This window comes from Falco cherrug, chromosome 9, assembly GCF_023634085.1.
Source record: "Falco cherrug isolate bFalChe1 chromosome 9, bFalChe1.pri, whole genome shotgun sequence".
NCBI classification, from domain to species: domain Eukaryota; kingdom Metazoa; phylum Chordata; class Aves; order Falconiformes; family Falconidae; genus Falco; species Falco cherrug.
The window spans coordinates 47337910-47365613 of NC_073705.1; the positions used below are offsets into that span (position 1 = coordinate 47337910).

General features: G+C 41.2%; 1 protein-coding gene across 5 annotated transcripts; it reads right to left on the reverse strand.

Annotated features, from left to right (window-relative positions):
- ANXA11 (annexin A11) lies at window positions 1-27704 on the reverse strand. Of its 5 annotated transcripts, XM_055720388.1 has the most exons (16): window positions 25136-25233; window positions 21010-21070; window positions 13623-13683; window positions 12312-12436; window positions 10630-10983; window positions 10015-10102; window positions 9529-9623; window positions 8976-9089; window positions 7758-7848; window positions 7556-7635; window positions 7363-7419; window positions 6348-6441; window positions 6163-6258; window positions 3528-3586; window positions 2784-2906; window positions 1-763 (listed from the first exon to the last, which is right to left on the reverse strand). In XM_055720388.1, exons 3-16 carry the CDS (start codon window positions 13672-13674, stop codon window positions 704-706), a joined length of 1488 nt encoding a protein of 495 aa, XP_055576363.1. In that variant the 5' UTR covers window positions 13675-13683; window positions 21010-21070; window positions 25136-25233; the 3' UTR covers window positions 1-703. The 5 variants fall into 5 exon arrangements, with proteins under 5 accessions (XP_055576363.1, XP_027652982.2, XP_055576364.1 ...); XM_027797181.2 differs by lacking the exons at window positions 21010-21070; window positions 25136-25233 and adding an exon at window positions 27621-27704; XM_055720389.1 differs by lacking the exon at window positions 21010-21070 and having other exon boundaries at window positions 25136-25281.

Sequence of the window (27704 nt, forward strand, 5' to 3'; positions counted from 1 at the left end):
TGATCTGCAAAAAGTTAGAAGACAGCTTTAATTTCATAATCTCTTCTTACATACATACTTTTAAGGCACAATCAAGAAACCCTAAAACATAAACCATAGAACATTTACTATTGTCAACCTTATTACTGCCTTGTGACAACTGCCATAGTGAGAATGAAACGTGAAACACAACTTCCTTAAAAACAATCAAGCAAAGAAAACTGAACATCACAATACTTCTTTAAAGAACAGTCCTAACCAGACACAAAATCTCAAGGCTGTTCTCTCCACACATCGGGGAGTTGGCTAGCATGAAATCAACTCTGCATACAATATATATAAAACTTGCATTAAAATGGCACGTAAAGTTTATAGAAAATAAAACCTTCAATCATACAACTGTGATTTTTGTTCCATAAACCAAACATATTATTTCAGTATAATATAAGCAAAAAAGAAATAATGACCTGTCATTCACGGATTGCTGAAAGTACTATACAGAATCCTGAGCAGATGGCACAGAAGCATGATATTCATATTTTTGGGGGCATGTACTGCCTACTATTTTTGAACTGAAGAAAAGATATATGCACTCCTTTTAAAATGTAATTACTTTAGGAGAAACAGGTCATTTTATATTTACTTTTGCAGAGAAAAAAAAGAAGGTGCTTTAAAGCAAAAAAATGGAAATAGCAGCTTTTTTAAGAAAAGCTCAATGCTCCATTTAGTCATTTCCACCACACAACTTGAGTAGGATTTTCCGGTAGTCTCCTGAAGTATCATCCTGGAAAGGAACCCAGAAAAAGAAAAGTTAAAAAGACTTGTGTTTTGAAACAGAAGAAAAGAAATGTAAGCATTGTAAATATGATATGAATGACCAAAAGATAACGCATCCAGGGCTGAAGGAAAGCAGGTGTTAACCTCTTAAGAAAAAAAAAAAAAGCTAATTAGAAATCAGTCTAATACACGTATACAAGTACACGGTAAAATGTGTTCCTTCTGTAACTGGAACCAGAAGCGTCAATAGAAAATATATTTCTTTATCAAACTGAGTTTGGTGTAAAGGTTCAACTACCTACCTGAGAACAGTTCAATAAAAAAATCTGACTAAAAAGCTGTCTTCCAGCAAAAGGTATGAAACTATGGGAAAAATAATACAGAAGCGCTTTTCCTTGAAGTCAGTGTGGATATTCTTCCAGGGACAGCAACTGAAAGTTTACTCTTTATTATGTTAAACATTAAAAACAATGCCCTGATATCAAAAAGATTTTTCCACAATTAGAGAACATCCTTCATGTTGTGGGCAGTGAATGTCGGTATGGATGCACTCACACACGTAGTTAATGACGAAAGGCCCCGCCAGCTGAATTCTGCCTGGTGCTCTTAGGAGTAAGGAGTGTTCCCTGGGAGCTGCTCATTAACTAGTTTTGGTTGATGAGGCCTGACAATCCTTTACACAGAACAGCTTCAGCTAGTGCATTTATCTCGTCCTTCATCTTCAGGTATGACTGAAAACCATTTTGTCCAGATCAAAATTATTACAATAGTGACAAAAAGACACCTCAAAGAACAGGATAAATCCTGTGCATGTGTAGAGCACTCCCTACAAAATATAAAACATTTCTGTTTATATATGCACTAATAAAAAAAAAAGAAGAAAGAAAGGAACTAAGAATTTCCTTTGCAAAGATTTTTTCAGCTTTACTTTTATAGAAATACAAAGTATAGCTTACGTACATGTAACTGTGGACGAGCATGCCCCATACTCATTGAAACGAAGTTTTAAAGTAAGTTCAGCCCATTAAATGGGTATGGCCTGTTTCTGAACGGTAGAATTATTTTAATGTCAGATCAAATGAGAAGGGGAAAGAAAAAAAAAAGCGCAGGGGAGGAAGAGAGTGAAGGGGGTGAGGGTGTGTCTCCAGCTTTTCCACCAATGTCTCACTGTTTTTTTACTCAGACATTGGTGGTTACACAGCATGTAACTACTGTAGCAGAAGCACATCTTTACTCCAGAGTTACACCCTTGGGAAAAACTTCTGCTAGGTGATCCTCTGTGGCGCATGGGCAGAAAGACCATATTGTTGCTGGCAGAAGACTCACATCAAGACTTTTTGGCTTCACTGTCTTTGCAAGGATTCCTTCCAAACACCACCAAGTTGCAGGCCCTCAGCAGCGACAGCAGGAGGAATAAACAGGGGCTCAACAGATATGGCACCTTCACTACAAGGTAAATGAAAAGTGGTACCACTCACTCTCCTCCAGCTCTGCCTGCCTTCTCCATCGGCAAGGAATCCTCTTGACTGTTGCTACAGCTGTTAACAGCAGTAGTAGGGTGGATAAACTGCTAAAGAATCTGAAGTTGATTTTCAAAATCTTGTAATTTCAAGAGAAAGAGGCAGCCGACTCTTAAAAGCCTATCAGGAGCTTTGCACTCTTTCAACACAGGCACGAGGTAGAGCACCATTCATTACTCACTTGGGGGACTAAATGGTTTTGACAAGATCATATACAGAGATTGGGAGAGAGACCAGACTTAAAACCAGGTCTCTGAAACCCCTCCGGACCAATACCCCTTTCCTTCCTTGTCTGTTGGCTTCCTTCCCCTCTCTAGCCCATCTGGTCCCCAAGCAAAAGCAAGCGCTGTCTGTTCTCTGGCACTTCAGCCTCCACTCTCCTGACAAACACAGCCAACCAAACACAGCCCTACGCTCAGCGCAGTTAATAGCTATTCAGCATAAGGGTCCGTGTTCTACTAGCAGAAAGGATGTCACAGCAGGGAAGATAAAATCTCCAAGTCTTACATGGATATCTGTGTAGAGAGATCTGCCATACATCCGCTTGTATTCTGCACGTATGTCCAGCAGGTCAACCTCGCTGCGTGATACCATGATTCGAATTAGAGTTCTGTCTTTTGTTCCCGCTCCCTGCAACAAACAAAACAACAATACAATGTATTAATAATGTGTGGAAATGTTGGATGATACAGCACTAGTAAAAACAATATAATAAAATGAATCATCACCCCATAAATAACCGTTTATTAGCATAATCCCACTGATTTCAATAAGCTTGAACGGAGTTCAGCCTATCATGCTTTAATAAATTAAAGTTACTGGTAGGACACTAAGAGTCATTTCTCTGCACAAGAACAGTTAGAAAAAAAGAAGTGGGGGGTACTGTCAGAGGCACAGGGGGTCAGGAAATTTGGGTGAGTTTAATGGCCTATTTATTTCTTTCAGCTAGAGCTCTCGACTTAAAAGGTATCAATTTCAGTGAGTGTTAAGCATATTTGTATTTTACCAAGTGAAAGTTACTCTGTTTAAGGTATGGCTGTATGCATCTCTTTGTTAAGTGGATCAAATTAGCTGGATTTTCCCAGCCTTTCATAATAATGACTGCACCTTGTTAGTCATCTGCCCACTGAAAAATGTCATACCTTCAGCTGAATGTATGAGCTGTACAGGCATACAAAAAACCCAAAACAAAACCAAAAAAAACCACCAACCCCACACCCTAAGTTTACGTATATAGTCACAGGCACCTACCTTCATAGCTTTCTGCAATCTCTCTGCAAAAAAAGCCGGTGTGTTCTTGAGGCATTTAACTGCAAAAAGAAACAGTATTACAGAAATCAGGTACTCCTCCCCAGTCAGAACTCACATTCATTTTTTGAGCTTACCCTGGATAGTCACATGCTTTAATTTTACATAAACATACACCAATACAACGCAGCTTCCGCTCCTTCAGTTAGTCACTGAAATGATTTTAAATCCAAACAGCAACTGCAATAAAGAGCCTATTGCATTTCATGGCTCAAGGCCAACTTTTTTGTCACTAGAAACCATCTAGCATGAAGTGCCCATAATTAATCTTTAAAAGAGTCTAACGACCAGATTCTTGCTTATGAAGGGAAAAAGAGAGGATGGGGAGTGGGCAGAAGACTTGAAAGAACACATAGTGGTGCTCCTGGCTTTTTCCCTAATTTAAGAATTCTTAGGCCACGTACCTGAAAGGTATGAGAAATTCAAGTTCTGCCCCAATATAAGTTGGGAAGCCGCCTACGACAAAAACCTCACCCTTGCGTTTAAAGTTAGTTACATTATTGGGTTTTTTTAGCCACAAAGTTCACCAGGAAACCTGAAAAATTCTTAACATGCTTATTTAATAATGATTGGACTTTATATTTAATTAGCACAGTTCATCAGAAATCTTAAAGAACAAAATCTAAATCAAGTTACTGTCATGTTAATCAGGATGATGAAAGAAGCCTCCATCACTCTTCAGAATTAAAATCTATATATTGATCCTATGCTGGTTACAAGTAAACAATCATGCAATCTGTGGCAAAGTACAGAGAAAACAAACCACACCTGGCTGGTATTTTATAGCACAAAAAGGTATCAAAAGCAATCACGTAAAATACAGAACAAAGGGGTAAACCTAAATACGTGTTTCACAGCAACACACATTCTATATAGGGAAAAGTACATTTCTGAATAGAAAAATGTAGATGAGAGAGCGCAGTTCACCATGCACAGTTGTCAATGATAAGTATAATAGAATTCAAAAACAAATGACAAATGAATTACATGTTTCTTTATCACAGTATTTAGCTAAAACACCACACTTGCACTTTAAGATGTCTGAAGATGTTATTGTAAGTTACCAGTTGTACAATCCAGAAAGCTTTAAAGAAAGCAAAATTAAATATATTCAATTAGAAAACCTTTTTTTCCTGAAAATAAGGTTCACAGAACAAATGATGCTAACATCTTTGACCAATATAGTTATATATGTGTATATACATATATACACATATAAATAAATAAAAACTAAACCAAAATCTATTCAATAAAGGAATTATTCAGCAAATATTAATGACAATGCTTGCTCAAAGGGCCACTGGCTTCTTTGCAAGCTACAGTCCCAATTCTGAATCTGTATCTACATGGGGACCTGTCAAGTGACTGCAAAGCTCCATTAAGTCAAAGGACTTCCTAACTCTGACAGTACAGTTTCTTTACCAAGAAACACTGGGAAATATTATTTTTCCTAAGTTTGGTTTTCTAACAATACTTTTTGAGGTGATAAATTCTGAATCACACCAACAGAGCTGGACCTAGTCTGGGTCACTGAAAAGCCACTATAGTGACAGCTTGGCCAAGTAGAGTAAGAATAGTTACATAGTTCACATATGCACAAAATAGGAGTGAAAAAAAATATGAGGCTTTTAAAACTGATTCCCGTTTTGCAAGATTTTGTTACAAACTTCCACGAAAAAAAAATCTGTTGCAGTTGAGCCAAATTTCCTCTCCCATCTTGTTTCCAAGTGATGCAAAGTACATTTTTCCTAGTTATTTTGGTAGGAGGCGCTATATATATATATATATATATGTATCTCACTTTTCACTAACATATTCAACACCAAAGAACAACACTTTTAAAGGAGCGGCTCTAGATACCACAATAAATTCACAATAATAAACAGAAAAAGGAATGGAGATGTAAAGAAGCAGTCTTGTCTAAGAGATGAGAGACGAAAGATGACAGACTCCACAATTTTATCTGGAACAAAACATTCCAAACAAAAGTACTGCACAACAGCTTGAGGCCTTGTCCCAACCTCATGGAAACTAATGACTACCTCCTAAGGGACAACAGTAGACTTGAGATAAGAGCCTTTACTTTTCAGAAATACTGGAGGCACTTAAAAACATTTAGCAAAGCTTAACTACAGGAAATGTGGAAAAACTAACCCCTTTGCAACAAAATTGAAGTTTTCTTTCTACTAAACAGAGGTAGAGGTAACTAATTAGAAGGTTAATGCCTATATTTTGCTTCATTTCCAAAGCTGTCCCACATACTCCATTCTCACTGACTCAGCGGTTGGAACAAGTCCTCATCACTTCTTAAAACAATGCCAAGTACAGTTAATAATTGCCTCCACACTTGAACATGTGAGATTTAAATTCTGCAGCTGCCCGAAACAAAAGCTTCCTCTGTCATTCTGAAGTAAATTAAGTGGCCTGTTTTACAAGTGACTTCACAGAAAGCTCAACATTAAAAGCAGAAAACTGGAATTATTACTAAGAACACCATCATTCGCTGGAGTCACAGATGCCACCATCTGAGCCAGTTGTAGTGGAATACCAGGAATGACCTGGCTAAGACGACACATACCTACTGCCAGCATGCCCTTTTCCAGGTCTCCAGACATTTCACGACATATGCTTTTTTCAATGTCCCGGTTACACATCCTCTGGTATTCGCTGAAGACTGTTAATGGGAGAGAAAGATTTCAGGAGTCATTTTTATCATTACCTACAACAGAACCAAGTTACTGTTTACACAGAGGACACCATTACCTGCTCTGAGGTGGGCCCTGCTTCTTGTGCACAGAATGGCATTGAATTTGGATTCATCGGTTCCTAGACGGTTCTCTCCAGCTGCATATAGCTCCTGAACACAGATGGCAATTCACACTTCATTACTCAGAAAAGCAGTTGGGCTGAAAAGCTGAGTTTCAGATCGGCTTCCTTATAGCCTGCCCTCCTTTTATACTTATTTCTTAGTCTATGTACTGCTGGAAAACAGGAGCAAGCAACTAAATATAGAGTTCTAACCTCCCTACAATGTGCTATGCCTGCAGTCTTCCTAGCTTACTGACACTAAGGGCTCAGACACAAGAGCTCCAGATTACTAAAGAAGGGAAAATTGTTTAAAAATAACTGAAGACTGTCCTTCCTAACTGGGTTTACGTCTGGCTGTTTTTCTACACCTTTAAGGATGTTCTGGCATTTTCTTGTCTTTTGGCTGAGGCATACTACGTAGAAAGCTGATTACTATTTATATGACAGCAGTGTACTGAAATGATCCAGGGTTTTCTCTTGGCTATGTGGTGAAACAAAACATACAAAAAACTTATCTGGGCGAGTTACTAGTCCAAGTGCCTTATTTGCTGCAAAAATCCAGAGTTCCTTCAATAACAGGCAAAGGCTAATGCAGGTGTTGCACAGATTAAGATCTAATCCACACACATATCACCTCAAATCTCTTTGGACCATTCCCATAATAGGCAGCACAATGGTCACGGGACTTATGTAGAGTCACGCAACACCTGGAAAAGCCAGAAAGCTGACAGAAAGAGATACCACCCCACCCCCCCCCATGGACTCTGTTTGCGAGAGCTCCATCTCTGTAAGGGAGCTACATGGCTCTAACGCTCTGTCAGGGCTTTTCTTAACACTTCCATCCACTGAAACATAAGCACTACATCAGGAGAAGTCACAAGGTCTCCAAAATTAAGAGTAAGCAGAAGCCACACAGTCAAATTTCAGTGTATTGAGTTCACCGTAGAAATGAAGAAGAATTTCCACTGACCTGCACATCTTTTTGTACAAGAGACATGTCAACACTTGTACTTTCATCTCTGTTTCCCTAAAAGAATTTGAAGATGCAAATATGTTACTGGTGGACCTTTTTTTAAAAAAAAAACCACCAACAAAAACAAACCAAAACCAACCCTACAAACACACACACAAACCCAAATTCCAAAATCCTAGCGTGCAAGTACCTGAGAAAGTGAAATTAAAAGCCTCTGAAAGTGTCCAGATGTGTCACTTTTTATTGCTTCCTCCAGAGTCTTCTTAAATTCTGGAAGAGACACACAGCCATGAATCATCATACACCTCTGTTCATTTCCTAAACTCATACTGTCAATCAGTAATTAAGAACGAAAAAGAAGAAAATTCTGATGGAACTGTAACAAATCTAACCTGCTTTATAGACCCTGTTGAGTTCCTGAATATGCTCATTACTGCGAGATGCTAAGATTTCAATGAGGCAATTTTCATCTGTGCCAACGCCCTAAAAAAAAGCATAAGGAGAAAACACACTCCAGATTCTCATCTTGCTTCTACAGCCTAGTATAAAAAGAAATGTAATAAAACTATACAACAAAATACAATTTAGAATATAATCTTGTTATAGGAGAAGTCAAAGTAGTTTAAGTGCTAAATCCTATGTATTAAAGATACAAATTAGGCAGATAATGAAAATAATTATCAAAAGAAAATTTCATTTTAAAACGTCATCCTTCACCCCCCATTTTAGTCATTTTAAGAATAAATTTTTTCCACCACTGAAGATGAATTTGTTAATTCTCATAGTAACTTTCACTAACTAACACATAGCAGTTGCAATTACAACACAGCTAATGCTCCTTCATCCTCCTAGCTACTTGAAAATTGTGCCCAAAGAACATGTAAATATATGTACTGACTTAGTAATGGAAGTATTTTTTTCACCTTCATTTAAACATTGTCTTGAAATACAAATGTTTGACCTGTTTTTATTTTAAAAAAACTAAACATTTATAAAATAGTCTGATTGTTTTAAAGAGAAAGTACACAATACTTCCATAACACTTCAGAAAAGGTTCAGCACGGGCTAGGGAAATATAATTTCGAGGTGGAGGAAAAGATAAGAAGGTGGTACACCCTGTCCAAAATCTTTATGAACCTAGTTTTCTTAATTATTCTTGAGCACTAAGTGTAAAGTCACTGGAAACAAAGTCGAGCGGGTTTATAATCAGATCCATCACAGCTCAAAGCAAAAACCCAGAAACAAAGACACCCCATGCAGTGGCTGGCTTAGAAGAGAGCCGTCTCAGTAGCTTACTCAAGACTATGTAATAAATGAACTGCAGAAACTGTTAGAACTCAGTTTCTGCCTTTTCTGGGTACTTCTTTATTAATATTTTTTTGTTACCACACCATCCTATTGAATAGTCTTTACCTATAACCTATGGGAATAACATTTCTCAGTTGTACTATCATACACCTCCAAGAAAAAGGATACAGTTCAGTCAAACAGTGGGCTGAATATCTGGACAGAGAGGAGGGAATGCAAGTCCAAGCTTTTAAAAGATTACCAAAAATTTTATCAGCTCATGTATTTTCTCCATCTTATAAATTTTCATCTCTGACACAAACCTTTATAGCTTCCTTGATTTCATAAGCATCAAACATGACAGGTGTTTTCATCATTGCTAAGATTGTCCTCTCAAAGTTACCCGATAGCTCAGACTTGAGATCCTTGATCAAATCCTAATGAGAAATAAAAACAAGCAAAAAACCATAAAGACCAAAACTGACAAATGTGAGCACAAAAATTGTGGATTTTAAGTAGAATTCTTTATGTGTAAGCATCAATAGTATATCTTCAAAGTAAAGCTATTCCCCTTAACAACACTAAAAACAGCATAATGTAACATGTACATCTAGGTCATTAAGGTCCAACTAAATAGACTGCACAGACCAGAGTCAACGCATCCATTTAGCAGAGAAACTGCTTTACATGTTTCATCTGAAACATGCCATGAACAAGTCAAGAGTGGGTAAAAGCAGAACCCTAAACAGGCTATGACTTGTGCCCCATGTTCCCCTTAAGCAACCTGCAATCTTTTTTTCCAAACCCCAAGTCTTCTGACTTCCAGTGAAGGTAGGCTCTTTATTCTTCTTCCTTCTGTTCTCGTGAGGTATTTACCTTTCCATAAGCTGTTTTGAAGGACAGGATGATCTGCTGCCGTTGCTTGTTTGAACGACTTCCGAGACAGTCGATAATTGCCTGCTCATCAGTTCCTGTCAATGTATACAGACACCACAGAATAAGCAGGCACGTCATGTGAGGATGCAGCTTTCCATTTCCATTTATTACCTTTTCTATACCCAACTGAAGGGCATGTATGCCTTGAATTCACCTACAGTATCTCCTCTTGTGTATGACCACAGAACTTGAAGCTCTACTCCCATCACAAAAAACAGAAAGAATAACAAAAGAACTCCAAAACCAAATGCCAAACTCATGGTATTGTTTATGCCTATATGAACTTCCAGTAACTCTTCTCATAACCAAAGACAATACCATGTGAACTGGCTCACTCGGTACACACATAACAATGGAGAAAGATCAGTGCTGAATCAAAGCTGCAATTCTGCTTTTAACTGAAATGTAAATCCACAGACTGCTCACCAAATCCCTTCATGGCCTTCCGTAAGACTTCTGCATCCTTCAGAGGGTCAAATCCCGGTGCATCCATGATTGTGCCTCGGTTTCCATGCTAAAATCAGACCAAGTTGAGTTGTGTATTATTGTCAATCAGTAAAATACTGTGATTTACTACCTAGGAAAGATGACCACTGTTACCAATCTTCTTTTTGTTAAAAAAGTAACAGAGAGAACTCAGAAAGACACCACCTTAAACAATTTTTTCCTTTCAATAGCCAAATTATGAGAAAATTAAAGGTCAAGAAGGTTCACCAATATTAAATCTGCTGCCAATTAATTCAAGTTTGATGAACCTGTATATACAACTGGCAGCACTTTGTTAATTAGGAAAGGCAAATTTCATTAAATTTGATTTCACGTCAAATGTTTCTTCTTGGACAATATGGCAAAACAGCATTTGTTTCAAGTCGTATGAGCCTGTATTGCTTGCATTTGGAAAGGATCCATCTCTCTCTAGTTAAACTTCTTTTCGTGACCTCTTTTCATTTTTAGGGTTGCTTTACACTTACACACACAAAGGAAATGTAGAGAAACATACACATGGTCACATCTCAGAACCAAAACACTGAATGCTCTTACTGTTACAGGAGAGACCGTAGGCCCAGTAGCTCCCGGGTAAGAGGGCGTAAGCGGATTCACAGCTGGGTTTGGTGGATAATTCGGCATGGGCTGCTGCCCTGGGTATGTTGCTGGTGGTTGTCCTGGATAGCCCATAGGCTGCTGACCAGGCGGTGGCTGGCCTGGTGCAGGGCCACCTGGGTATTGTGGGTAAGATGGCATTCCTAATGGTGGATACCCTCCATAAGAGGGCTGTTGTCCTGACGGAGGTTGCCCAAAGCCACCAGGAGGGACTGGGGGATAACCCCCAGGTGTTGAAGGATATATGCCTTGTGGTACATTTGTCCCTCCAAAGGTCCCTGCCAGGCTGGATGCCTGCAATGACAGCCAATAAAGCAAGAGACAGGAAGGTGTACAAATGGTTGCGTTACAATATTGTACTTAATACGATACAGCCTCCCTCCCCACCAACACAGATGGGTGGTTCTGCATCCGCAAAAGAACTTCGCACTGATCACGTCTTGCTAGAAAGCAAGACGGAAAACCCCCTGTATTCAGTTGACTCTTGCATCAGCTGCCACTCATCACGAAGCAGAACCAAGAGACCCATACCTGCCACTACATCCAGCATTAGACACCACTCACACAGAAGAGCACCAACAGCCACCCACCTCTTAGTCTAAAAGCTTACTTCAGCAACACAAAATTATGCTTATCCCTTCTTTGTCCATGGCTGCTTTACATGACCTCAGCACCATCTGAGTGCAGGGATTTACTATGAGCAACCTCTGGCTGGTTTATGATGCACTAGATGCATTCTACATTTGGAAGGACATCTACCGAAACTGCTACAAAGATACTCCACTCCACATGTAATATCATCTTCCCCACGTGACACACCCAGGCCCTCTTCTACAGGGGAACCAGAAGAACTGACATTTGATGATTACAGTGTTCTCAGAAGCTAGTTGCTGTGGTGCACCCTAGATAGTTTGTTGTTCATTTTGACGGCAGGCTGCCAAATCACGGAATTTAATCGCTGCCTCAGAAAGGCATCTAACTCAAATGCCTTCCTACAAACTGCGCATTCGTTATGCAGCATAACAGATTTCTGAAGACTGAGTTGTCATAAGTGTCACTCACTTCTACTATATGCAAAAAAAAAAAAAAAAAAAAAAGGTCATATTGGAAACGTGTGCATTTTCTCCAGTCAACATAAAATGTTTTTGCTGCCATCTGTTAAACATCACTGCTTATAGGAGACAGCGGATCCCATATTCTTTTCAGGAATAAGTCACCGGTACCTCAAATTGCACAGCCTTGTTCCTTATTCAGACTGGCCAAAACCCAGGTAACAGGCAAAATCTGAACTGCATTTGCCAGTGTGACTATGGACAGATACTCAGTAGTGTTAGCCTGTCCCCTATTTGTCTGCACAGCAAAAGCCAAGTTACACTGTTGTTATGTCCATGACACTTGAAGTTAGGCTCTCAAATCAACGTTTAACTCACAGTCTGCTTTCCTAAAATAAGAAATAGTTTGCAGTAACCACTTTCTTCAATAGATGATATTGAATGCTCAACATCTAAACAGACTAGACAGTCACAGAACTCAAGCAATAAACTTGTCAGTGGTAATGCCAGAAACATATCTGAGCACTTCAGAAAGTCATAGTAAAACACACTAAATGAAAGCAAACTCACCATTCCAGCCATGTAGTTGGGATTGAACTGATTGGCATAGCCAGCCACATTTTCTAGTCCAATTGGAGGAGGATTTGCAGGTGGGTTTGAAGGTGGATAGGCAGCACCGCCCCAAGGACTGCTACCTGAAATCAAACAGCTGTGCTAAAACAAAAAACTACATCTTTTTAAACTTACTCCTTACTTAAATTTTTAATGTGATGTCTGTTCAAGAGTAGCAGTTTGGGAGAAGGAAAAAGAACTGAAGAGGTGCAGGACAGCAGTACACTTACGATGTAAAGAAAAGCCTCACTGGATATTTCTAATCACACTGGTTATCACTGAATCTGTAAGCTGCCCTTTACAACAACCCTGAAGATATTTTAAAGTTTTAACACTTCAGAGTTCATACTGTAAACACTGTATTTTGAATAGACAGTAGTTTCCTTTAAATTACAAAGTTGTCTGGGTCTTCCAGTAGGAAGATATTATTAATGCCTTTTAGGCTGCCAATTTGAGAGATGTCTACAGAGCATGACACAGTACATTCACAGATACACAAGTCACAGAACTTGGCTGCAGACAGCAGTGCAGACTTCTCCACACAGCAGTCTAAGCCAGAATATTCTGCTGTGAAACAGGACTTACCCTCCCAGGCTAGTTTTGGCTTCTCATTGTATACTGCTTCCCCTTCCCGAGTTAGCTTGCCAAACTCCACACTTCACCACACCCATATAGCTCCAGCCCTTTCTTTCTACCAACAATACTAACAACTCTAAGTTTCATTACCAACAACTGTAAAGTTCACCCTGATACCAAGCAGTAGTTACACATTTCATCATCTTTGTATTGTAATTGATATCCTTTTTAACAGCCCTACTCCTTCCATATACAACCATCTGCCTAAGAACAGTGAATTATGGACAATGTCATAAATAAAGCCCTAATTTTTTGTGGGATATGGTTTTAAATTGTGTGACTGATTTCTCCCCATACTAATTTTTCTCACCAGCTCCCTTCAAGACTCAGTACTGACAGGACACTGTTCCTTGACGTTTATTAATTTTGGTCAAATTATGACCATCTCCTAGTGCTGTGTGCTGCATCTCAGATGAATGAAAATGGACCTTATATGAGCATGTGGTAGAGCACCCACATTACGGAAGTCAGAATCCCCAGCCAAGATAAATTAGGACTTAACAAGAGAGCATAGAAAATTTTAGTGAGTCAAGAAAACCCTCTGCAGTCCGGTTCTTTGTCCACGCCACCTTTCCATTCCAGATACGATCACCCACAGCCATTTAACCAGTTTACTTCATCTGATCAACTTACCTGGGGCTGCTGGTGGATATCCACCTGCTGGGGGACAGCCAGGGTAACTCATGGCAAAGATCTGAAAAGTGCATGTGATAACAGTTATTTTCTGGCATGCTTCACTAATTACACCAAATAAAATTAACAGGCAACATGTTTGCAGCAGCCAGTTACCAAAATGTAGACGTAAACTACACAACTTGCACAGGCTTTTCCCTTTGCTAGGCCAATGAACATGTTCAGGTACCTAAGCAGTTGTAAATTCACTCCTCAGACTATTTTTCTTATTTGTTTCAATTACTACTTACTGCTTGCTTTGTCTATTATGTTGATAAGGATGTATGACTTCAAAAAGCTTACTTTATTGCATTATTAAAGTCTCCAGAAGTTTGCAACCCATACAGAACAGTCTGACAAACCAGCTATATCTTCAAGTGAGTAATTGTATGAGAGGTGTTAAAATGCATTTAACTGCAAGCATCTGCAAAAGTGCAAGGTCAGAGTAAGAAGTGGAAAGGATACACTTCATGCTTACAGCATTGCCATAAAATATGAAGGGCTGACAGAAAGGATAAGATCACCAGAACAAATTTATCTCTCAAAGTTGATAGTGCCTCTGGAGCACAGAAGTGCAGACTCATTAGCTGTCCAAAAGGAAGGACAGCTAAATGAAGGACAAAACGAGAGTTGTTTTCCAGCACACAGAAAGCCTTATTTTAAACAGATGGTAAAAGTAACTCAAGGAACTTGTTCCAGAGGACAAAAACATCCATAATCAGTCTTAACTTTTTCAAGGTTATTTTTAGTGACAATTCCCAATCTATTTTTAAACTGCCATGCAAGCAGTATCCCCTCCCTTTCTTTCCCCTCTTTCCCCTAAAGCACTACCTTTTGCACCTGGCTTGTTTTGCCATGTTTTGGATTTCAGCTGTGGAGTTTTGTTTTGTTTTGTGTTTGGTTTGGGTTGTGGGAGGTGCTGTTTTTGTGGGATTGTTTTTGTTTTGCATGATCACTTTAACTTACTTTTCTGGTTTCCATGACTCTTGAGCATAGCAACACCAGAACGGAAAAATGCTTTTTTCTTCTTTTTTTCTTAAGGAAAATACAACTAGGAAATCTTCAATTTATTTAAAAATTATTTGGACTTCACACTGCATGTACTCATTTAAATTTAAAGAAAGAAACTAATAGAAATCGCAATGACAGAGCACACTAAAAGTGTATTAAGCAAATAAGGCTTTAAATCAGTAAACTGTCAATCACAAATGGCCACATTTAAATGTCTCAAGAAAGGTCCCAGGAAGAGAAAGCCACCTACAAACCTCATGGCCCTACTCCGCGCATTCAGCTGGTAGAACAGACTACAGATTAGCTAACATGACACCCACCGTTCATAACTAGATTATGTCTGAAGGGTAAAGGCTCACTTAAATTTTTGTATTGTATCAGATGCTTAAAAGATGCTCTCTCCATCACACGGTAAATGTTTTTCCCACATTACCTTCAGCCTTGGTTCCCAATGAGATCTTTCACTGCAGAGCTATCTAGGAGTTTTGGAATAATTTAAACATCAAGGCTGTTGCTAGCATTTATTTTACCACCTCTGCGCAGAGCAAATTATGTTCTACAGGGCCACATTAAGAAAAACCTAAATGTTTAAACAGGTTCCAGAGCAGACTCTTGAAAGTTCAAAATAACACCGCTACCTATAAAACAGCCACTCTCCTACTTAAGAGGGAAGAGTTTGCTGAAAGAAGTAGCATCCCTTACCAGATCAGCTGCTACAGCTGAAAAGACAACACCCTTTTGATTATACAAGCACTTCTCTACATGACTAAGCTTTATGTAATTTTTCATTTCATATGCAAACACAGTGCATAAAACCTACAGCACCAGATCTGGCATACAAGACAATTACTGTGCGATATACACAAGGGAGCACGAACTCCATACAGAGCAGTCGTAAGGGAGAGCAATTTTTCAATTCTTTTTTTTTTTCCAGGTGTACCCAGTGCATATCCTACATTAGGATACTTTTTAATGCTAAAGCTGAATCTTGGGGAAAAAAAAAAGTCTCTGATGGTTACCCCTGCAGTTCAGCAAAATAATGCATTTTTACTTTTGAATATTCACTGATGCTAAATACTAACATAAAGAGCATAAAGGTATGGCAGCAGCTACCTGGGAACTTTTTCAATGCTCTAGAGAGACAATGTTCCAGCTTGAACATCTTGAAAAAGCCACTGCACTTCACTGCAAATTTACAGAACACTATAAACGAAACACTTTACTAAAGTAGATGCAAATTCAAGTTATAAAATCCATCCAAACAGCACTTGCAAGATACTGTTATCCCAAGGGAATCATAGCTGCTGGGGGCAATGCCTGCTGTTACCCTTATAAGGGCTGTTAAGACCCCAAGCTCATGAGGCCAAAAAGCAAAACCTCAACATTCCTGATTAGAGCTGAAAGCAAAACATGTATTTTCCTCTGCTGGAAAAAGAGCAGGCAGCTTCCTCTTGGTGCTTTGCCATGCTCCTAACAGCCTGCACAAAGGCATGTTTGATTGCTGGAGGGAGCTGCCAGGCCCCAGCCACACGCTGGGACGGCTTATGTGGTGGCAGGGCAGCTGCACAGCCCACTGCCTGCGCTGCCCATGCTGCCAGCTCCACTCCACTGCTGCCTCTGGGCAGGTACGGGGGCACAGAAGTGGACAGAGGCCAGCAAAAACCCAAAATAAACCAAAAAAGAACAAAACCAAACCAAAACACAAAAAACCAAACCCAACACCCAAGAGAAGGCAGCCTGGTATTGCAGAGCCCCGCTACATCAGAAATTGGCTTTACATAATAAAACATAGCCATGGTACTAAAATAAAAAAGAGCAATTATTACTCCAGTCACTCAAACAACAAACTAAAAAACCACAACCCAGATTCTTAGTATGCATAATGTCAACAGGTATGTCTTTTATATACAAATTATTACAGCATTGAAATTATTTTTTCCTTCATGTGTAACCATAATTATTTTTTATTTATTTATTTATGTTTAGCTTTGCATGTAAATACAAAGAAAGGATATAAAAAAATTGTAAGACCCCTTTTCAATAAAGCTTTAGGTACAAATTTAAGGCAAAAACGGTTGAGGGGTTTTGTGTGGTAGGGGAGGAGAAACGGGCTAGCCATTGTTTTTGTTAGCAGGATTGTTTGCTTGCTTTTAATCCTATGTAATACATTCCTTTCAAATTGAAAAAAACCCAACATTAAAAGATACTTTTGGTAATTAAAGCTGAGGTTGAGAAATAATGGCTAACTTAATTAGCAATCTGAAAAAAAAACCCCACCTCTCTCTCTCAAAACGTTCTACTTGCTTCTTTTAAACGCTGCATCTATCCAGGACTTTTCCAAGGGGAGACTTTCCCCACTGGTTTGATTCCAGGCAAACCAGATCCACAAAGGCACCAAGTTCTTATATTCATAAACTTCCTGATCACCACCTCTTCTGTACTTCATCAGGTCTCTGTTGGCCACTTCACAAGCCTGTCTCCATTGAATCTTCTAAGCCCATCTTCCCAGACTTCTTTGGCTACATCCACATCTTACTAAAATTGTTAGTGATGACCAGCACTCGCCTCCTGACAAAGTGGTGGCATAGGCCAGGGAACAGAAGATGCAGAAGTACACCCTGCTAGACAAATAATGTGTGGGAAGATACAGGAACAGCAAGGTCTGTGTTTGCTCAGCCATAAAAGCAGCAGTGCCTAAGAGGAGGAAAAAAATCCAGGCAACCAAACCACACATGGAAAGTGGGAGTGTCTCGAACAAAATACAGAACAAATACGGTTACAGTCCTCTCCCCATTCCCAGTGCTCACCCTGGAGGTCCACCTCAAAATTCTAAATAAAGATCTGAAGTTTTACTCCTGCCACAGACATTGCACTCTCACTTCTGCGGGCCATGAATCGCTCAGGCTCTTGAGCATTTTCCTGCTGCTTCAGCAGAGCTACGAAGGAACAGACCTGTTTTCATAAGAGATTCAATCTGTAATATACTTTAAATGGGACTCTTGAAAATAGGCTCCTCTAAGCCACAGCAGAAAAGGACTACAGCTGGAGATGTAACAAAAATACAAATTACACAATGATGGCAGAAGTAAAGAATAAAACTTTAAGGGTGCCAGAAAACTTCTGTTTTAAGGTGCAATAGAAATAAGCGCAGCCACTGCGTTCATGCCCACTCCCAGAAGTTATTCAGTGGCTGCTGCTCAGGCTCCAGCTACAGCAAAGCCCAATAATTTGAGGGCAAAAAAGGATTAAAAAACCATGACCAACGTTTGTTCAAAGTATTTTTTTTTATTACACCCACTTCCCAGGGAACACCAAGTAAATTTAAACCCTGGGCCTTTACTCCTACTCCAGGTTAATTACCAGGATGTAGTACAAAAGGCTGCCTAAAGCTATAAATTACAGAACATGCTCCGAGACTGATCCCTCATTGTGAAATCAGCCCAACAGAACTTACCACCTTACAATACGCTGTGGACTTTCATCAGAGATGAACTCAGGCATCCACCACTGTGCTTTTGCAAGACAAGGACAAGCCACAGCCAGCATCATACTAGCTAACTGCTATTTTACCAGCCTGAGCCTGAGCAAGATTTATCTTTGACTTACACACTGCAGCACAGCGTTACACAGGCCTGTACCAGGTGCAGTATTTTTCACCCTGACAGATAAAAAGCCCCATAATTTGGTTTTGCATTGTCTTCTATGTATGTGACTCCCTGCCTAGCCTTCCTTTCACTACAAAAAAACCCCTGATGTAGTAGAATGCATTCCCCTTCCAACAGGGCTTAACGTAGTAGTTGAGTTCATGCCGGCCAAAACTCAGGAAAGCTCTTTTACACAGAACTTCGAACTCATAGCTCACCTTTAGGAAACTTTACTAGTCTTCATCCCAAAAGGTATATTCAAAGAGTACTAACACGTCATCCATTTTCTACAAAAAGATGTTTCTTTAAACCCCCCCCACCCAAACAACAACCCACATCTCTGAATAGATGGTGAAACAGGAAGAAATCAAAATAAGGGGGCCTTTTAAAACTACCCTTTGAACTGCTTGCTAGTATTATGAGTCAGGGACACTGCCCATTTCGTTTTGATGATCCTGCTAATTCCATCATCATCATTACAGAAATAATGTATTGGAAGATAATCTAGCATTTTTTTGACCTGGTGGGGTAAGCAGAGGCAGGAGGGGAAGCATCAGAAAGGTAGCGCTGACAAGCCTTAGTCAAAATAAGGTAGAGCAGGGGGGAGATACTATGGCCAACGAAGAACAGCTGAATGGGAAGATGGACCCATAAGCCACAATCAAGCTGTAAAAATGTTAAATAAGAACTTCATCTAACTTTTTCAGCAACAGATGCATAAACCATGACATTACAGGCGTACCACTGCAGGAGATGTTGACACAAGGTGATTCGTGTCATGGATTCTAGACAGAAGTGCACATTTGCACTGCAATTCCTAAACCTCCAGCAATGATTTAAATTGTATATAAGACTAGCCCACTTCAAATATTTTATACTTTATACTTTTATACTGTTAAACATTACTTGAAGAGTAATTTGAACAGTGTTGGAAACAATCTACATAACAGAGAAACAAACAGAGAAACAGAGAACATACGAACAAAATAAGATTCTCCAAAGTAGCGAAACAACTGCTTTGACGGTACCTGCACCAGTACAAACTCTGCGTTTCACAGAATAACTTGGGTCAGAAGGGACCTCTGAGATCATCTAGCCCACAAAGAATTTCCCAGGTGACTCACTCTGACCTGCAACTAGTACCTTTTGTTGCTTGTTTTTATTGGCTAACAAGAACACAAAGCAAAACAAAAATGACACCACATTCAACTAACACCTCAGAAGCCTGCAGAGGGTTAATTCTGATGGAACAGGCAACTCAGCCACTTTATGACAAAGTTCTTTAAACACCTAGTAACAATAACCAGCATCTGCTGCGTTACACGGGCAAACAGGGACCAAAAGCCCCAGCTCCCTTGTCTCCTTCATGACACAGGCTTGTCCCAGCTTGAGCATACTCTCACTGGTACATCTCCCCGACAATTCAAGGGCTGCATCCTTTGCAGAGGGGCAAAACTGGAAAGTGCACGTAGGCCAACCTCATATTCTAGCTGCCTGCATCACTGGGTCTGCCAGAGATGGCAATGTAACACTATTCACCAGCACCGAACCACAGAGATGGCAAGTGAACAGAAAGAAACATACTCCTGTGCTTGGTTTTACGGACTTTTGTCTTAGGGGTGCAAACAGCAGACAACAGGGGAGAGGGAAAAAGGTAATATAAAGTTACCATGCAGTGGCAGCATTTCATCATCGGGAAGGTGCTGCTTACGTAGCTTCACAATTATTCCACCAGCATAGAGTTTCATTCAGCATCTGTGACTTTCTGGGAAGACCACAGACCTCTCTGGGTTTACTTGTCAGTCCCTACATATATACTTAAGGCAAAAAGACCCAAATAACTTAATTGAGCTGTATGGATTCTCAAGAGCCACATGCAGAAAAAACATGACACACCAAGGTCAACCTCACTTCGGCTTCCGACTCCGCCCTGATCCAAGCATTTCCTTCTGTAGCACACTCTTGCAATGTTCTCTTTGTAGTATTTACAATACAGACAGTCAAAACAGATATGACAACACAGATAAAGGCACTTCCCTAACAACACAGCAAGCAAGAAATAAGACCAAAATAGGTTTATGAGATGTTTGAAGAAATAATAGAATTAAGTTGTTCTATTTCAAACTCTTAACTTGTCATATAAAATTATGTGTTGCGAAAAAGTCATGCTATAAATAGTCTGAATTATGTTCTCAACTGACTAATGCCTCAGGGATTTATACTCTATTTTAAGTTCTACCATGCAAGAACAAATTTTTACATCATCAGTGCAAGTCAGCATAGGTAAATACCAATTGGACCATTTCACAAAGTACACTCTGTGGGAAATCCTACAGAACTACAACAATAGTATAATGTTCAGTCCTCTAAAACAGTTATTAGAAAAATACCTAATTGTTCATTTCACACCACCTATTTTAAATGAGCTGCTGTGCCTGAGCCTGAAGCACAGAGTCGGGGGGGAGTGGCCCTGCTGCGAAAGCAGAGGGTTTTCCCCAGGCCTGCGAAGCAACAGGAACTAAAGCACGACAAAAGTTTTCCATTAGGTCCTCCGCCAGTACTTCCTACATTTAGATTTTTTGGGGCTGCAGAAGCAGCCAAACACCACCAAGCTGTTCAACTGACAACTCCACAAAGAAAGGCACACTTACAGGACCTCTATGGGACATTAGTTAAAAGCTGCATGGACGTACCCTATGCTGTGCACAAAACCTCTGTGTTCTGCACCAGGCTGACAGCCTTGGAACTCTGCAGCTGAAAAAAAAAAAAAAGAGGTAAATAGGAGTGTACAAATGCATTACCTTTTTCTTAAAGGTGATGGCTTCCATGCTTTCTAAACAGCGAAGGGCTTACACAGCTGTTCAGCCACACTAGCAAGATTATTACTTGTCAGTGAGCAAATGGACACACTTCATTCATTGGTGACTATAAAGAATTACTGATTTTCAGCTGATTAATTCTTTCTAACTTATTCAAGAAAAAGCCAATTTAGCAGAGTTAACTAGAAAGACAGGTATTTCACAACAACCATAAAACAGCAAAGTTCAAAGCAAGCAAGACCTTTAAATCCAGTCTGCATGTGGGATGAACAAACTTTGGTCCCTAACGCTTATTACTGAAAAAGAAGGGTTTTCTCCCCACCAAAATCCTAACATTTGTAAGATACATTTATTCTCCTAGCTAATGGAAAATGTATTCTAAAAACACTTCCAAGTGCACCAATAACCAGTTATTTGGACTACAGATAGGTGCAGTGTTTACAGGAGTGCAATTTTCCAAACTTAAAGTTGTTCTCTCCAGCAACAATAAAAGGGATATTCACATAGTGCTTAAGATTCCTAAAGCAGACAAATTTAGAGCAACTTGTTAGGCCAAAGTTAGAAATCTAACATGCTTTTTTATACAGGCAAGAGGTCTTTGGGAATGTGAATTACATGCATAAATTACAGTGAGCATCACTTCACATACATATTGACTCAATGGCTATAGTAAGATTTAGCACAAACAAGAGGCCTTGCGAAGGTTTAAAACCCATTTGGATCTTTAATATGGGATTATTTTGGTTGACAGTTCTTAAGCCTGACAGAAGTTGGGATCTAAGAGCCTGAATTGGAGGCCCACCTCTCCTAACGATGAAACAAATACTTATTAATGGCTCCAAAGAAGGAAGGAAACAATAAAGTCCAGCACTTCCTCAGGACAACAGCTGAGCTAAAGTTAGAACGGAGTGACCTATTGGCGAACACTTTCCCAATGCCCTCAAAAAAACGACCCATGCTTTGTAGTAAATAAGAATTAAAAAAAAAAAAGAAAAAAAAGTTTAACCTTTCCTATTATTCAGCAAGACAGTATCTTATCTCAAACAATGTGTAAGGAAAAAAAAAAAGAAGCAACATCTAAGAAGGACTTCTTTCCATTTCTTTGTCTATCTTAGAAGAAGAGCCTACTGCTGCCAGTCAGACAGCACAGTGATGCTCTCCACCGGACAGGGAACAGCCAAGCAGCAGGACTGTATGGGGTTGTGTTTGTTTAAAAAAAAAAAACACCACAAAACCAACAAACATCCAACATTTGAAGACTATTCAGTCTAAGCCCCTACAATCTAATGATTAGCACTGGTCCACACTCAGCACCTGTGACTGCTGAATAGTAGGGATACAATTTCACACATACCCACAAAAAACACCTGCTAAGTGTAGGCAGGATCAGATGCCTGGTAATCACACGCAGGTAATGAAATTGTCTCTCAGGAGGACACCAGCAAGTCTCCACTCTGACCCATAACTGACTCCAGGCTTGCTCAAGCCAGGATCTAACCTCCTATCAAGATTTTGCTGTGAGCTCTGATAAAATCTAGAACAAACATGGAGCAACAATAGAAGCAATACACTGTAGATACTTAGTGCTGCCCTTTGGCTTACATTACATTCTTCCCAGCTTGGGGAACCGCCTGAAGGTGATTTGGCATTCACATCAAACACACCTGCTTTCAAATAAACCGGCAACAGGAAAAGCAAAGGGACCAACTTAGCTTCAGTGCATGAGAACCCAAGTTTCAAATGGGTGAAAGTGTTGCTCACAGGAGAATAAACATGCAGCCTTTTATTTTTTTTAACGCTTTTGCTACCTTCTTCAAAACAGCCCAAAACAAAAGTCATACAGCTGACAAATCTCCACTTATTTCCAATTGTTTATATAATACAATTTTAATATACCCAATAAGAAACATATGTTTCAAAGTAGCAGACAATTGTATGAAGAAAGTACATCGGTGCTGCTACTCTGCTGTCCACTGAAGTGAAGCCTCTAACTGCAGTTCAAAGCTGACTGAGAACTTTCTATCGATGCCTACACAGAGCCTTGGCTAAAAGTAAAGTAAACTTTCTATTTGTTCAAAAGCCGTGCTATTCCTGTAGCCACCATTAAATCATCAGCTCTTTTTGATTACATCTCTGCTTTAACGTCCTTTTTTATCCCTAGATTGCAGATCACAGAACCAAGACAGGCTCTATCTTAGCTCTGATTAATGCATTATTGAACAAACCCTCTGGATGCTCCATCTTCTGAAACTTGCTAGAGGTCTAGAAAACAGCATCTCCTGTAGCCTTCAAACCAGACAGACTTCTTAGCTTAACTGTCTGTACTAGATTGGATTACGTATTTTAAGTTGTTACCTAACACTACCGCCTTCACAATGTTTTTTCTCTAAATACCTTCATAAAATGTCTCCATCTCGCTGTGGGTTTTTTATATCTTTTAGTGACTTCTGACATTTCACAGAATTTCCAGTTTGATGATTCAGAACTTCTGGGGATTATAGACAACAAGCTAAAGAAGTGACACAGCATACAAAAGCGTGTGACGAGTACTCCAGAAATTTTAAGTCCAGATTCACAGAGATGTTTGAGCTCCTAACCTCACACTGAGGTCAGGCAAGAGAAAGGTACATAAATATCACTGTCGACATAGACATAAAACCATCAGGCCCTTCAAAATCTTGCTGATTCTTTATTATATAGGGTACACTGTATTCTATATGGTGCTTTGGGGGCAAGGGGAGAAAAAGTCACAGAAGTAGCTACAGGGGCACTTTCAGAAAGAAAAACCTCAGAAGAAATGAAGCGGGGACCAGGCCCTGGGCAAAACTGGAAGCAGTGCCCCATGCAAGCTATCATCTGCCCCAGCGGGAGGAGAGTGGTCTGCGTGACTCTCAGAGGTGCTCAAGAACAGGAACTTACAGACACAGCCGAGCTGTGGGGAATGCGCTCACGCACTCAAGCTTCATAGCAGCCACGCACTGGGTTTGCACAGCTTCCGATGTTACCAGGCACGCCCCAGGGTAACAGAAAATACTGATGCACTCGGCAGGAAACCCCGTGTGCTGGGGGTGTCGGGGAACGAACCCCCACCTACAGCAGCCAGGCTTTTAGATGCATAGCAACCTACTCACCAGCTCCTTCACCAAAACGCACTGCACCAGCACCTCTCTTCCCTCGTGTCAGTTTTTTCTCCCCACACCTTCACCTCCACGCCTCCTGCCCCAGCGCATCCATCCCCATTCCTGGCTGCGCTGCCTTCCATGCCCCTGCCGCTCCCTTCAGAAGGTTTCTCCCCCAACTGCTCCTCTTTAGCAGGAAGAGGCTTCCAGGAACTACCACTACCTTGAGAAAGGGGGAAAAAACCAACCTGAGGCGACGCTCCCCAGCTACTGCCCAGCCCCTCTCCTCCAGGAACAGGACTGGGACAGGGAGGGACTCTGCTCTTCTGAAAAATGAGATGCTTAAGCTGTTTTCTGTCAAACACCTAGCTAAGGTATAGCAAGAGTTTAAAGGGTTTCAGTTTTAAGGCGCTTTAGGTATGTGCAGCATAAGAAAAAGTAAAGTACATGACAAGCAGTTTGTAGAAAGGAACGTTTGGTAAGGAAAAGCATTGTGTAACTGCTGACAGGGCTACCATCTTGGGTTTTTTCCTCTTCTAAGGAAAAAACAACATCAACATGGGACGTTAAAGATAAACGAACGGCACAGGCAACGTACCGAACTCCAACTACAAGAGCAAAACGACTATTTTTTCGTCTGAAACCACCTCATTTCCTTCAGAACCATGAGCTGCTTTCCACGAACGGCGGAGCTGCGGCAGGCCCCGGCCTCCCCCTGTACCAGCCGCGGGGCTGGTGTCCCTCGGGCACCCCGGCCCGGTGTCGGGCACCCCGGCTCCTGCCGCCCCCTTCCTGCGGCCACAGGCTCCCCGTCGCCCCGGGGACACCGGCCCGGCCCGCGGCCCCGCAGCCCTCGCCCCTCGCCCCCTGCCCCGTCCTACCGCGGGGTCCCGGGGAGCCGCGGCGGCCGCCGCCCGTCCTGACGGCTGGGTGCTGCTGCTGCTGCGCGGCGGGAGGAGGAGCCGCTGCGGCCGCCGCTCCCTCTGCCCGCCCCGCCGCCTGGGGCGAGGGAGGGCCGCGGGCGGGGAGGGCCGGCCCAGCGCGGCCGCTGGAAACCGTGACGGCAGCGGCGGGGCCCGCGGCGGCCGCAGCGATCCTGGGCGAACCGCCCGGACAGGGCCGGGGGCGGGCGGGCCCCGGGCAGGGCAGCCGGGGCTGCTGCTGGTGGGCCCGCACAGCAGGGCTGGCGGAAAGGCGGCCTGCAGTGAGAGGGCCGCCTCACGGAACCAGAACGAACAGGGGGAAAATAATAAATAAACGTCCCTCACGCCGTCGGGTGGGCGCTGCGCAGGGCACACCGGCTCCTGAGGCCAGAGGCTGCGGCGTGAGCCTTCGGTGTAACATCGGATTTAAACCCCCAAAAACCCGTGGCTTCCACCAGGAATTCATAAGACATTCTAGAAAATATGTTTGCTGGGCAAGCTGGGACAGAAAGCCCCATTTTGTTACCTATAATACACATTTCCTTCAGTAACAGTCTACAATAATTTTAGAGGGAGATTTTTCATGTTGACCTTTTCCAGCACAAGCAATACTAGCAAAACGCTTCAAAACACATCTTTCTTCCTACATGCATTCTTTAAAGATGAGTAGAATTGCTCACATGGAAGCGTTTAGAAAGACAAAACAAAATAATGAAAAATAAAAGGGCCTAGCATTTTCCAATCAAATGTCTTTCGCCAAGAGACTCATCAAAATACCATTGCTGACTGAATCATGGAATTAGACAGCTTGGGCGGGGAATAAACTCCTCTTGGCAGCAGGGATTTTAGTGAACAGGGTCTCGGAACATCCTTTCCAACCCTTGTTTCACTCACAGGTATGCTTTGTAACAGGCAATTTCATTTAGAAATAAACTAATTTTGATGGATGCGTTCATGCTTCTTACAGCACACCTCCTGCTCACCCGCCAGCTCCTTCCAGTGGAGAGGCCAGGCTTTTTTCTCCATACAACTGCCACGTACCATCATGGTCCATCACTGAAATACAAAAGCTGTGATGGAACTAAAGAAAATAAATCCCCCCTTTTTCCCCCCTCTCATAAAGATTTTAACTGGTACCAAAGGCCAAGGCTGCACCCATGGGAGAAAGCTAAACAACGCAGTCTAAAGCAGGTGAACACGTGTATTTCAATTTAAAAATGGCTTATTGTGCTGTGGCGTAAATTATACATCTATTCCCAGCTGATCCTAAACCTCACTGGTAAAGACACTTCTGACTAACAGGCAAAGCTAAACATCAACAGGTTTTGAGGCAGAGTGTCGTCTGAAGTTCACTGGCAGACAGATGGAAAAATTAAGATGTGCCCACAGAGTAGCTCACGTGGAAAGGCAGCCAGGGATCATTGGGATTTCAGTATGCTGGCAGAGCTCCTCTCAGGAGCTGACTCATCTCACTTGGGCCAGCCAAAAGGGGCCACAATTAGCGCTAACAGGAGAGTTTTGTTAACCAGAGTAATTCTGACTGAAATGGGTTAGGAGCCATTCAGAGGAGCTGCTACTCCCATCCGACAAGGACGTGGTGACCTCTACAAAGACTTACTTCTTCCAGTGTATTTCTGCAACTTAAGTACTGTTACCTTCTCATTAGAAAAGCCTGTTGACTATCATGCCTAGGCTGGAAGGGATGTACGAGGAAGCTTGTTCTGCTGCAGCCAGCCCAGTATTTATTTCAGACCCGGTTGACTTCTCTTTGAAGTCAGCTCCAAATGTTCCATGGATTTAACTAAGGCCCAGGTTTGGCTGGCTTCTATGAATCCCCCTATTTATCCAGCCTCGGTGGCTGGAAGTCCCACACCTTTGACACTGCATTCATGAACAGAAAACTGGGCTAGCTACGGCAGCATATGGAATATTTTTATGACAGGGAAACCATTGTATGGAAACCTCACTAGCTGCCATGTTCAGAGAGTCAGGGAGTGAGGCACTTGCTTAATGTATTTCATTTCTGGAAATTTTTCCACAGGAATGATAACCTCCAAGCCCATACTCCTTGGGAGCTTTGGCTGGAGCAAACCTTTCTTCCTGCAAAAGCGGTTACGGGCAGAAAATGTTCTTGTCAGCAAAAGAAAAAGATATCAGCGCAGTAGCTTTGGCAGCATATTTTATCAGTAAAAATTCATCAAAATGATGAAAACCTGTGAAAAGTGATCAAAGTATAAGAAATATAGTATAGCCTGCTTGGAAATGTAGGCAGCCCAAAACAATGGCTCTAACTTCCCTAAACACCTTAATGGAGACTGAATTCCCAAACTGCCTCCGAGGTGAAAAATAAGCCCAGGGGAAAATTTTGTTAGCAATAGGATTGTAGTGACTAAGGCTTCACTATTAATTCAATGCCGTGTTCCCTGGCTGCTGGGCTTCTTACCTCTTCTGTTTCTCTCATGTATCTACAGGGGAAAGGAATACATGATGCTCTTGAAGGGAGGGGACACCCATGTCTCCACTCCTG